At 42.4% G+C, this 12648-nt stretch overlaps 1 protein-coding gene across 11 annotated transcripts in view; it reads left to right on the top strand.

Annotated features, from left to right (window-relative positions):
* RBFOX2 (RNA binding fox-1 homolog 2) overlaps window positions 1-12648 on the top strand; it is a 262326-nt gene that overhangs the window by 96195 nt on the left and 153483 nt on the right. Inside the window, exon 1 of one of the 11 annotated variants that reach the window (XM_027107505.1) lies at window positions 621-740. The exons of the other annotated variants lie outside the window; for them this stretch is intronic. Within the exon in view, the coding sequence (XP_026963306.1) occupies window positions 636-740 (105 nt within the window). The 5' untranslated portion in view covers window positions 621-635. Of the gene's footprint in view, window positions 1-620; window positions 741-12648 lie in introns of those variants that run through there. 11 annotated transcript variants of the gene reach the window in all.

The raw sequence follows: 12648 nt of genomic DNA, 5'->3' as shown, positions 1-12648 counted from the left end.
CCCCCTGTACGTCCTTCTCAGTCTAGTGTTTGGAGGGCCCTTTTAGCAAGCAAGCCGTGTGCCCTTCCCAGGTGCCAGGTAACTACTGTTGTCCCGTTGTTTTCTTTCCTGGTTTACCATCCAAGAAACAGAGTCCTGACCGTCGTAAAATGAATGGTCTGGGCCAGGACTGTAAGTTCCAAAACTTTTTATTTTGGATTTCAGAAAAGTTGTGGCTGACTTTTTACTGTCTGAACTTTCAGGATAGTTTAGAGAGTGACTTGTAATCACTTGTCTTAATACCCTGGCTCTTCTGTGGCATGTCTGCCCTAATGCAGAAATAAGAACCCAGGGTAGGGATCACCAGCTTGGCCCTTAGGTCCTTTGAATGTCAGAACGGGATTTCATCACATTGTCCTGGTGCTGCAGATGGAGAAACTGAGTCCCAGAGAGGTGAGATGACTTTCCCAAGGCTTATATTCTCAGAGCTCTTGCCAGTGCAGAGCTGCGTCTGTGATATGAGCCTTCACTCTCAGCTCAGTGCTTTTCCCCAGGGCCGTGTGCTCTCCTGACTAGGGCGGGGCCCAGTCCTGCTCCAGTGCACCAGTCGTGCAGGCTTTAAGGTATGTGCGAGAGTTTCGCAGGTGGGGACTGTGATGGTGAAAATCTGTAAGAGAGAGCAAGAGCACTGGTTAATGAGTTTGGGGGCCACTGATCCAAGGAGCCCAGCCCTTCCGGCCTTCCACTGTACACGCTGTCCAGTGAGTATACGTGTTTTTGATTACGCGGTTGTAATTCCTGAGAGCCCTATGTCTCTGCTAAAAACTGTCTCTGCTGCTGCACTAACCTAGCAACCAGTCATCTTGTAGTGCCTGCCTGAATTGTTGGCTTGTGACTGCCAGCTCCTTTTCTGGAATGACTTTTGCCTGGTATCACATGAAGAGAGAAGACCAAAACCCTTCTCCGCTGTCCTTCCCACTCCCCCCTCATCTCCCTCTTGGTGTGGAAGGGACCTCGCTTCCCAGCACCCCCTGCCCGGGACCCTGATAGAGCCAGTCAGCGGGACCCCAACTGCTGGGACCAGAAGTGAAAGCAGCCCCTTCACGGTTGAATGCAGAAGCTGAGTAGACGGTCCATGCTGAGACCCCCTTCAGAACTTTCCCTTCTTCCCCGTCACTTCCTCTCCGTCACGTCCTCCCTCAGCACCGTGAGCTGCTCCACAGGAGAGGTTGTGTCCTTCACTCTCTCCCCTTCATCTGGCACACTGCTCAGCAGATAGAAAATAATCTCTGGCATCCTCACGCTGTTGACCGCCCTCTGACGGATGGGTGAGGTGCAGGAATGCTAATACAGCTGACAGCTGGCAGCGTTATTTCTCTATAGAAGTTGTTTCCTAGTCCTCAGTAATAAGTTATAGCGACAGCTACTATTTATTGAATGCTTACTGTGCTCATTACTCACGTACGCACACACCCTCAATTCCTCGCTGTTCTCAACAACTCTCCCTGTAAGAAGATGGCAGAAGCCATATTTGACAGATGCAGAAACTGAGCTTTGGAGAGGTCTAGGTGACAGAGCTAGAAAGTGGTGGAACAGATATTGAAACCTAGGCCTGTCTGACACTGAAGCCTATGTTTTTAATAACCACGTAAAGCCTCCCTGAGTAGTTAATTTGCTGAACATTCCTGCGAAAGAGAGCTGAGTCACTTGTGCTCCCTGGGTTTTATAAATGAGACGTCTGTGTAGCAAAGGGCATTCTTAGCACAGTTTAGATTAGACTTGGCTTTGGGATTACAGAGCAGGAACAAAGGGGAGACTTAAGGAGCCTCTGCCACTTCCTGAAGCTGGTTTGCTTTGGCCCAATGTTGAGGAATCCTTGCTCTTTGAGTCCACAATGGTTTCAGGTCATTCCTAGCCTGTGCAGTTCCTGAGAGATGGGGCTGCCCAGCAGCTCCAGATTGTTTGGGGTGGACCTAGTCCTGGTTCCACCTCGTTCCCCTAACTGGGGCCACACTTAAGGTGGGCTCCAGTTGGTCCCTGGACTGACTTGGTTTCTTAAAGGTCCTCCTGTTTTAGTCATTCAGTAGGAGGCTTTCTCTTCAGTTTTACCTTAGTCCTGTGATGACCATCTCCCCCCCGCCCCGCCCACCGTCAGTTACTGGGAATTGAGGATTTAGCTGTGGTTGTACCTAAGCACAAAGGGAATGCAGGTTTTGGCAGCTCTTAGTGATCAGTCCTGTGGAGTCCCGTAGCATATTGGGGTTGAGGGGCTGCCTCTCATTCTCTGCTCAGAACTTAAACGTTTTGTTTATATCCTTGAAATGGGAGAGAGAAACTTCTGAGGAGTAAAGAGTTGTCAGGGATAATAAGATTTTGAGGAGACAGCCCTTCCTGCATTCTCCCTTGGGGGAAGAATGCAGCCAGGACTGAAGGGCATTGCCTCAACCAATTCAGTTAAGTGGCCCCGTCCTGGCTTAATAACTCAGGCCGACTTCCCAGTGGATTCGGCAAGGTATTAGGTTTCTCTCTCCCCAGACCCTCCCTTCTCTCTGCTCTGCACACGTGTGCTAACACAACTACAGAGGGGTTGCCTCTTGCAATAAGATATCCTTTTTACAAAGGAGGGGGCTCCTCTTAAAGAGGAAGGAGAGGAATTCGGAGGAGGGAATTTGATGGTCAGAGTTTAAGTAGCAAGGAGCAGGCTGTGTTCTCTGTAAGGGCAGGCGCAGGAGGGAGGGTAGCTGGGTGATTAAGGGCACCTAGAGCATGAGCATTCGGCACTGTGGAAATCATACACCATCTTTCTGCATTTGTTCATCCAGATTGTATCACTAAGAATCTGGTCATTAAAGAACAAGAACCCTCTTGTTCTTGAAGGTCAGGGGTCCCAGTCTTCCGAGTGTGGTGGTCAACTGTTCAGAAATCCTTCACAGTTTTAGTTGAAAACCTGAGCAGATGCTCCTGCTGTTGTTTACCCTTGGGGATCGGGTGACATTTTTCTCCCTTTTCCTCTTCCCCACCCCTCTGGGAACCGACCAATCACGCCAGGGAATGGATTTCAGTGCCTCTCTGGCCTCCTCCCAGAAGGAGTGTGCCCAACCGCAGCTCTCTGGAGCCTTAGCCAGCGGAGTGTTTAACTCCTGGGTGTCTGAATCGCAGTGAGCTCCTGACATTGCAGTTAGCTTGTTCTGTTTGCCTTGACTCTGAGCCCATCTAATGTTAAGTTAGCTTGCCCCGTCCCCAAGGGAAGGCTCCTGATGAGGCAAGGTGCAATGCACTGAGCTTGAAGAAGCTGGTTTTTTAAGCCCTAATTCTGCCAGTAACCAGCAGCATGACCTTGGGAAAGTTACTTTCCCTACTTGGAATTGATCCCTCTTCTGCTAAGTTAGAAGGAAAGGAGAGGGACAGAACGAACATTTATGACATAGCTGTCTGTATCAGCCACCGGTCTTTACGTACAGCTAGCCTGAGGTCTGGGGGAAAGCAGTTAACCCTGTGTTGCGTACCTATTCTGAAGCAGTTTGCTTTTTACAGTTTGCCCTCTGCAGGGCAAATGCTAATGCTGTTCACCCAATTTTATAGATGAGAAGAGTGAAGGCTAGAAAGGCTGTCCAACTTGCCTAAGGTCAAATAGCTAGGAAGGCCCATCTGGCTCTAATGCCCAGACTTTCTTCCATTCTACTGTCTTGGCTAGAAAGGCCCTAAAAGTCCTTCCAGCATTTTCATTCTAATACTCTGAAAGTTTTAACTCCTTAATTAGCTTCTAGCTCTGCCCTACAGAAGGACTACTGTCTCACTTTTCGCAGCCCTGTTACTAGAGCAGGTGAATGACTTAGACATTCCTGCCATCTCCTGAAAGCAGCAAAAGAAGATGGTGCAGCCATCAGTTTTCTCTTTGCATCATAGGAAAGTTCTCATCCTTTAGAGCCAGCATCCCCCTTTCCTCATACGGGTGCAGGTATTTCCTTTTCTCTTTGCCTTGTGTTTGTGATTGTCAGGTGAGTATCTCTAGTTTAAGGGAGGGGTGGAATTTTGAGGAGATTTTTAAAAATCTCTTTTATTCAAAGCTTTTCTATGAGCTAGAGACCACAATATTGGGTTTACCCCTACTTGGAATTGCTGTGATATCTATACCCCCTGTCAGAAGCTCCCTCTTTCTGAGAGCTTGGTTATTCACTATAGTATCTTATAAATTATCCTAGCTATCTGGTTTAGGGGCGTCTTGCCCCGTGGAACACTTTGTGTTTCTCTTCTGCAATTTTACTTTTGAATTCATAGAGGAAATAGCTTTCTTTAGGTGCCTTCCTATCGATATTGTATTGCTACCAATTTACAATAAATTATAGTAGTAGCCCTAAAATGTCAGATTTGTGAAGGAGTCTTTTTGTTGTGAGCTAAGAAAAAATGACAATAAGCAAATCTATTAACAATTGTAAATTATTAAGCCAGGCACTGACCTGTGTGTTTTATGTACATTATTTCTAACTTTCATGATAAACTTGCTTTTATAGATGAAGAAACAGTTAAGAGAGGCTAAAGTACTTGCTCAAGGTCACAGCTAGTGAGTGTTTTGGCACTGCGGTTACAGGTCTGTTTTCACTTCCAAACCTGAGTTCTTTGTTCAGTACCATGCTGCTTCTGGAAAATGGTCTTGAGAGTTCACTTCAATCATCCACACCCATGCCTCAGCTCTGATCGCCCCAGAAAATCCATATGCCTTCTTTTAAAAAGGGAAATACCATTTTATATGGTAAATTTCACAGTTGGAAAAAAATTTAAGGGAAGTATTTTCTGGTCTTTGCCAACTTTTATTATCAGGTAACTTTTACTAGAGTTTAGTTTGAATTATTTTTGCTGAAATTTAAATCCATCCCTTCTTGTTATAAGTGAAAATGCTAAATTAGTGGCTGCTTGTCATCAGATTCCAGAGAGTTAAGGGTTTCACTGTGGTTTGGGGTGGGCAGGAAGAGGTAGACCTCAGAGGATGAGCTATATATAAGTAGATGGAGGAAAGCAGATAAAATTTTCTTGGGGTAGGGAACTGTTATCATCTGCTTCATCATTTGGTACATGCTGTGTTTACCGTCTCCTTGAGCACCTGAGGATGATGTTGAGAATCCAGTGGGAGGTGGGTTGGTGTTACTTAATGGCCTTTTGCTTCTCGCTCACTCTTTTCATGAATTGCTTGTGATTCCATTCTACCACAGTGATACTGGGCTTTCCTGATTGTGTGCAATGAGAGATTCACATAAGAGAAGTAAACTCACTACATCATATCCACCATCCAGATCAACTTAACAAGTATTTCAACAATGTTTACTTGTGTGCCTATTATATACCAATCGCTTGGCATGACACTGATTATTCTGAGATAAATAAGACATGGCCATTGCCCTTTAGGAGCTCATAATGGAGTGGAATTTGCAGTCTGATTTAGGAAACAAGACCTACAAACACAGAATTAATAACAAAAGCAGTATATGCTTAAGAACATTAAAAAAATAAGTGAGCTAGGGACAGCAAATTTTACTGGGGTTCCGAGCTGAAAGGGGTTAGGATTTTGCCAGAGCAGTAAAGACAAGGTTCATTTACAGTTTCATCCAGGTATTCAGCAGGGCAGGGCGGGGGTGAGATGAGGTTTGGGTGTTGCCACTGCTAGTGACAGGAAACAGTGAAAATGTTTCACTGAATAAGGATAGGGTAAGTACCCCTCTAGAATTGTTGATGGAGTTGTAGCCAGAGACTGGGGAAGGAAGGTTCCACAGTTAGCATTTTAAGTGGGGAGTGTAAAGGTGCGAGCAGCTAATGTAAAACAACAACAACAGTTTAATCCCTGAGGAAATCACATTTTTAGGAAAAAATTTTTTTAATCTCTTGTATTTATCTTTTGGTTCCCTGGTTAACACCCCACCGCACCCCTGCCTTAGCTTTTGAGTATGGTATTCTCTATACTAGAAGTCCCTTGACATTTATTCTTGTTGGGGTTTTAAAAGATGGAAGACTTCAAGCTAAGTCATACACAGACAAAGACATCAGTAGGCCCATTTGCCGTGTGCGTGGCTCACTGTGGCAGTATCTTTGATGATTGCTGAATATTTATTTATGAGGTTCCTTCCTCAAAGCCCACCCAATGAAGAACTCCTCTTTTCTCTTTTTTAGATTCCTGAAACTTACCTAAAACTCTCAGGCAGGAGAAGGTTTAGGGAAAGGAGTTTTTTTCCTTCTCCCTTCCCCCCACTCCATAGTAGCTCAATTTAAGTACCCTGTGGAGATACAGATAAATGTGAGGAACTTCAGGATGAAAAGAACATTAGAGACCAGAGAAGTCAGGGGAGGTCATATCGGGCTTAAAGTGGAAACTATGTTACAACCTAAGCAAGGAGCAACTGATAGCTCTATAAATAGGATTTTATCTCCTCTTAGGACATTTTTGGCATGGTTGTAGCTTCCCATGTGGGGGACTATTATATTTACTAAAAATAAACTGTCTTTCAGAAGCGATTAGAGTAAGTCCCACTAAACTCATTTATGTTATTAAAAATGTAGTCATAGCCTGAAAAGAAGTTTATAGAGTTTGGTACATACTAACTTTTGGGAGAACTTGGATTTTGAAGCCATCAGTTAGATCTGGGACACAATGGTCTGGTCCAGTCTAGTGTGGGTTAGATAGATTGCCTTCTCAGAAGGTAATGTTATTTCCTTTTTCTTCTGCTGGTTCAGAAGACCCGCAACCCCTAGTTATACATTCAGACTCATAAATGGGCATAAACAGGTGATAAGTGTATCATCTAGGAGAGGTAGAATAGTTCTAATTCTTCAGAAATCTTACTGCTTAATTACATCTGCTTGGATATGGCCATTCACAGCAGAAGGGTGTGTAAATCGGCCATACCTTGGTATCCCTTCTGGGGAACAAAAACCTTCAAGCTGTCTGAGTTTGTTTCTCACACTCTTGTTATCCTGATTGTAGCCCTTTAAATTGTGCAGCGAATTCTTGGCATGTATCTGCCTGTCAGCTAATCTCTGACACCCCTGGATAGCTTATTTTCTTCCTATGAGTATATTTGAAATTAGTAAGAAGCATCTATTAATTTTAGTATCCTGTTAGAAGACTAGGAAAAACTGAAATTCAACAAATAGTAAAATTGCTTAAAGCATATTTCTCCAAGTTATTTGACCATGGAATGCTTTTCAGAATCTAATGAATTGAACAACAGAGCACAGTGTGACTCATGTACGATGTGTTTGTGGGTTAAAGTAGTCACCAGAAATGGATTCATAGTTGAGTTAATGCCTTCAAAAGTGAAATCATTTGCTTTTTTTGACTTCAAAACCAATTTTGGAGAAGTTAAATCATTTTTAAGTGCAAAATGAAAGTGATTAAGCTATTTTTGTTTTAAATATACTGCCTATACCTTAGTGCACAGGTTAAAAATCTTCCTACTTGGAGGACCCCACGTATTATCCTTATTTCTCAAAGACAGCATCTCACTCTTAAATGACGCTTTGTTGCATACTCAGTAGAAACTGTATACATGTGTTTAGTATTTTTCTTTTGAATGAATAAACTGAATAGAAATATTGCTAGCATCAATTTGTAAATGGTTGGACCACCTATTGACAGCCCGTGAAATGCTAAAAACATGGTTATATATTTCAGATACATCATATTCACTTTAAACCCTTTACTACTGTTCTTTTTCCCCCCTTATAGCCACTCAACTCCTTTCTTTTCCCCAGAAGGAAACTGAAGTTCCTGATGTAGTATTTTTTGGTAGATAACGAGATAAGAAAGTTGGTGAAAGAGGTTTGACAAGTTCATGGAATTCCTTGAGCCCCAGACCCAAAATCTGGCTAATTGGTTTCACCTAATTTTTCTTTTGTGCCTCACACTTACCAATCAGCTGTTATAGTGGTAATTGTAATGGTAATGATAGTGTATCATGCTCTGTTTACAGAATAGCTAACATACTCTATTGTATTGGGGTCTGAAGACATCCCTGTGTCATTACTTCCATTTTACAGATGATGAAAATGAGAGTTTATATATATGACTTTTTTCATTACTAAAATTCAGGAATCGTTAAGTTGAAACTTTATTTCTGTCATATTGGTGTGGAATGGTCAGGGATAGCAGATTCGGGGGATAGACTAGCTGACTTTTTGGCCTAGGCTTCCAGCCTAGACATTTCAGGATTCTTTGACAGTCTCTGGCTTAGTCATGAGGGCTGTACACTATTTGTGTGTATAGAGCTTTCTGTGACATTGAATTTTGATTTGTAAAGTTACAGTAAAATAATTGACTCTTGAAAGTATCACTTAAGATTAAATTCACTACATGTAACAGAATCCATCCCCCCTCCCCTCCCCTTGCCTCAGAGTGGCTTAAACAAGGCCTCGTCTTTCATGGAAATGAAGTCTGGAAGTAGGCAGCCCAGGGCTGATGCAGTGCTCAGTGGTTATCAAGGATCCAGGATCCTTACTGCTCTTTGCTTCTCTGTGTGTAGGATGTGGCCCAGATGGTTGCTACAGCTCCAGCCATTATTTCCGCATTTGCACAGAGTGGTTTGGAGGAGGAAAAGAGGTCCCCTCCCCTACTTAGGAAGACTTCCAGGAAGTCCCACATAACATTTCTACTAATGTCTCATTGGCCAGAACTTAACGTATGGCCACATCTAGCTGCAATGGAGGTTGGGAGATAAAGTCCTTTCTTGGAGGGTGTGTATATTAATGTCCTAGAATGAAAACTGGGGTTTTGTTACTAAGGAAGAAGAAAGGATACTGGGAAACCACTAGCATTGTCAACCTCAGGGACCATCAGAATGACCTGACCTTGCCTCCCACATGGTGCAGAAGACCATTTGTAGCTTCTTTGGGAGCTTTTCAACCAATCTTTGCTGTATTATCCAATAAAATGATTTTTTCTTGATGTATACACCTTTATGCAAACACCTCTTTTTTGGGGCGGGGGAGCGCCTCGCAGCTTGCGGGATGTTAATTCCCCTACCAAGGATCGAACCTGCACCCTTGGCAGTGAAAGCCTGGAGTCCTAACCATTGGACTGCCGGGGAATCCCCCAAACACTTTTTTAAACAGTTAATACAAGATAATAAGGATCATTGCAATTTCCTTTTAAGATCAACTTGGAGTTTTTCAAAATCAGTTTATTGGGATTTCAAATAGCATACAGTGAGCTTTTTAGTAAGAATAAAATATGTGTTAAATATTTAGGTGTCTAGTCATTGGTGAAGGAAAAAGTGTAATTTTTCCTTTGGATTTTTGAAGCCTGGTTAAGCTATTAGGTTATATGTTTCTTGGGTATAGGGAACTTGCTTTTTTTTTTTAATTTAAGGTTTTATAGGTTTTTATTGGATAAATAGTACATTTACGTGATTCACTATTCAAAAGGTACCAAATGGTCATGTAGTGAACAGTTGCTCCCCAATTCCTGTCTTGAGTCCCCCAGTGTCTTTACCCTAGAAGCAATGGGTGCTTTCCTTTTTGTGTATAATTCCTCATTAAAAAAAAAAAAAAAATTCAGTGGCACTGTGCTATACATTGTTCTGAACCTTCCTTTTATCACTTGAAGAGCTTCCTCTTCCCCTCTCCACCCCCCAAGGCTATATGGTGCTCCATTGTCTGGATGAACTGTAATTCATTAACAGAAGAACCTTGTCTTATTCTCCTGTCTGTACTTGCTCTGCAAGCAGCATTCGTTCATATTGGTTAAACTGAACTCTTGGATTGAATTTGACTATGCAGAATATTTTAGGAATGAGTTATTTTTAGTGATCAAGTATTCTAACTAGCTGAGAGGATTTTCCCTTCTTTAAGCATCAAGATGTTTAAGATTTATTTATTTTGGAAGTAAGTCCTTCTAAAATATGTTATTTAACTATACAGTTTATTTTCTTCTTACCAGTTATACTTTTCTTACTGGTTTAACACAGTTGTCAACATCAATTATTGTTTAGGACTAAAAAGGAGTGATTATTTCAGGAGCTTTTCCTGGTTTTGCCTTACAGAATGACCCCATTTTGATATCTTTCTGCTTTTTGATAACTTATCTGCTTCTTAGATTTTTTTTCTCTTGGTCTCTCTTGCATCTGATGCGGCTGCCTCTCACATAATATTCCTCTTTCCTCTGGTACTTATTCCCTACTGCTTTCTAGTTCCCTTTCCTTTTTTGCTTTTTAAAATTTCGGTGAGTAAGTAGCCAGATAACCAGGACAGAAATATTTCTAAAATAAAAATAAATCGATTCAAGAGAAGGCCTGGCGGAGCTTTCCTGCTGATGAAAATGCGTGAACATTCTGATATTCTGGGTGTTTAGAGGGCCTTTTGCTTCCTGCTTATTACCATGCTGTAGAACAGCTCTGTCTAGGAGATCTTTCTGTGACGATGGAGATGTTTTGTATCTGCTCTGTCCAGTATATAATAACTACTAGGCCCCTGTGGCTCTTGAGCACTTGAAATGTGGCAGGTGTGACTGAGGAACAGAAATTTTAATATTAACTCATTAAAATTAAATTCAAATAGCCACACGTGACTCGTGGCTAGTGCGTTGGACGTATGGTTGTAGACTATAAATAATTAACAACTAGGGGCTTCCCTGGTGGCGCAGTGGTTGAGAGTCCGCCTGCCGATGCAGGGGACACGGGTTCGTGCCCCGGTCCGGGAAGATCCCACATGCCGCAGAACGGCTTGGGCCCGTGAGCCATGGCCGCTGAGCCTGCGCGTCCGGAGCCTGTGCTCCGCAACGGGAGAGGCCACAACAGTGAGAGGCCCCGCCTACCGCAAAAAAAAAAAAAAAAAAAAAAAATTAACAACGAGCTTGATTATAGTGAAGCTTGGATTGGGATGCTATAATTTTATTGTACTGAGCAAAATGCATTTATAGTATTGGAAAGAAGGCAGTTTGGAATGTAATACTCAAATTAGCTTAAAGTAAATGATTAAATTGGAATTGTTTTTTCATTAATATAATGGTTATTTCAAACTGTGACATTCTAAAGCCATGGGTGCTGGCATGTGTTTATGGTTTGTAGCTGTGATAAAACTTTGAGTCATTTTGGTAACTAGGGTGATATTAGTTGCGCTCTAACTTTATTTATAGGACTTGGTTAGACAGTTGCCTGAGTGCCAGAAACTCCTACAAATAACTTTGACCTTCCCTAGCAAAAAGTCAAAGGATAAACTGTCCCATAGTAGAAGATCTCAGTTGTATGTGATATACACAAAATATTACTCTCTAAAGGAGAAATGTATAACAAATAAGAAAACAAATGAATATGTTAACTAATTATAGATTTTGATAACTGTTAGGAAGAAAATAAACAGAGCACAGTAATCTAGAGAATAAGGGTTTGTGGGGAAGGACCTCCAACTAGAGAGAGTGGTCTGGAGAGCTTTAGTTGAGGAGGTGTTATTTTTTAAGCTGAGATCTGAAAGATAAGGAGCCAGCCTTGCAGAGAATGAAGGAAGGATGAGGAGGGATTTCAAGAACAGGGGATAAAGGGGCTGAAAGGGTGCTGGGGAGAGGGATGGACTTGCTCTAGATGAGGCACTGACACAGGATCTGAGTGTTTAGAGCATAGTGATCGAAGGCGATATAATGATATGAAATGAAGTTGGAGAAGTGGGCACTTAGCAGATAGATCATATAGCACCTTAAAGGCCATTATAAGGACTTAAGATAGAAAAAGAATTTAAGTGTAATGTGAAGCTATAGAGTCAAAGGAGTGATATGATCTGATTAGAAAGTTCCTCTGGCTACTACGTGATGAGTGTTCTGAGGGGGAGCAGCAGTGGAAGGGGAAGAATTATTGCGATGTTCAGGAAAGAGGTGATGGTAGCTTGGGTTCAGGTGGTGGAGTGGAGATCAAGACAAGTCAGACACACAGGACGTGTGATGGGTTTGATGTGAGGGGTGAGGGGTAAGGGGAGCGTCTTTAACTTTTGTAATTGCTGGGTAATACCACTTATTGAGGTAGGGAACACCAAGGGTATACCAGTTTCAAGGGTGGTGGTGGTGGTGGTGGTGGTGAATTAAGAGCTCAGTTTGAGGAGTGTTATGTTTGACATACTTGGGAGGCAGCTAAGTAGTCATACTGCAGGATGAGAAGAGGTTTAGGATAAGCATATAATTTGGTAATTATTAGCATGTTGATGGTATTTGAAGCAGTGGGATTGGTTGAGACAACTCAGAGAGAGAAGGGTGACTCAGGATTGAGCCCCAGGGAACACTTCCTTTTTTAGCAGTCTGTTAATGGAAAAGCCAAAAAAGACACTGAGAAGAAGTAATCAGTGATGCACAGGAAAAAACCAGGATTGTAGTATCTCAGAAGGTAGAAGGAGAGAGTGTTTTAAGAAGGTTGCCAACTCTGTTGAATCCTCCTAAGAGGTCAGATAAGTTCAGGACAGCAAAATGTCCATTGGGTTGAATAGCATGGATGTAGTTGACATTGACCAGTTGGTTTAATGGAGTGGAGGGCTTGGAAACTTTATTTTGAGTAGACTGAAGAAGAAATGAGAGGTGAAGAAGTGGAAACGGGTATAGATTCTTTTTTTGAGAAGATTTACTGTGAAGTGGTGAGCAAGGAAATGGAGAGAGTGGCTGGAGGGAGGTGAGGTGTCCAAGGACGATTTTTTTTAAACCTTGATTCATTT

This window comes from Aethalodelphis obliquidens, unplaced genomic scaffold (assembly GCF_003676395.1).
Source record: "Aethalodelphis obliquidens isolate GAN/ISIS:26980383/991018 unplaced genomic scaffold, ASM367639v1 scaffold8, whole genome shotgun sequence".
NCBI lineage: Eukaryota > Metazoa > Chordata > Mammalia > Artiodactyla > Delphinidae > Aethalodelphis > Aethalodelphis obliquidens.
This window is presented reverse-complemented; position numbering and strand designations above follow the sequence as displayed.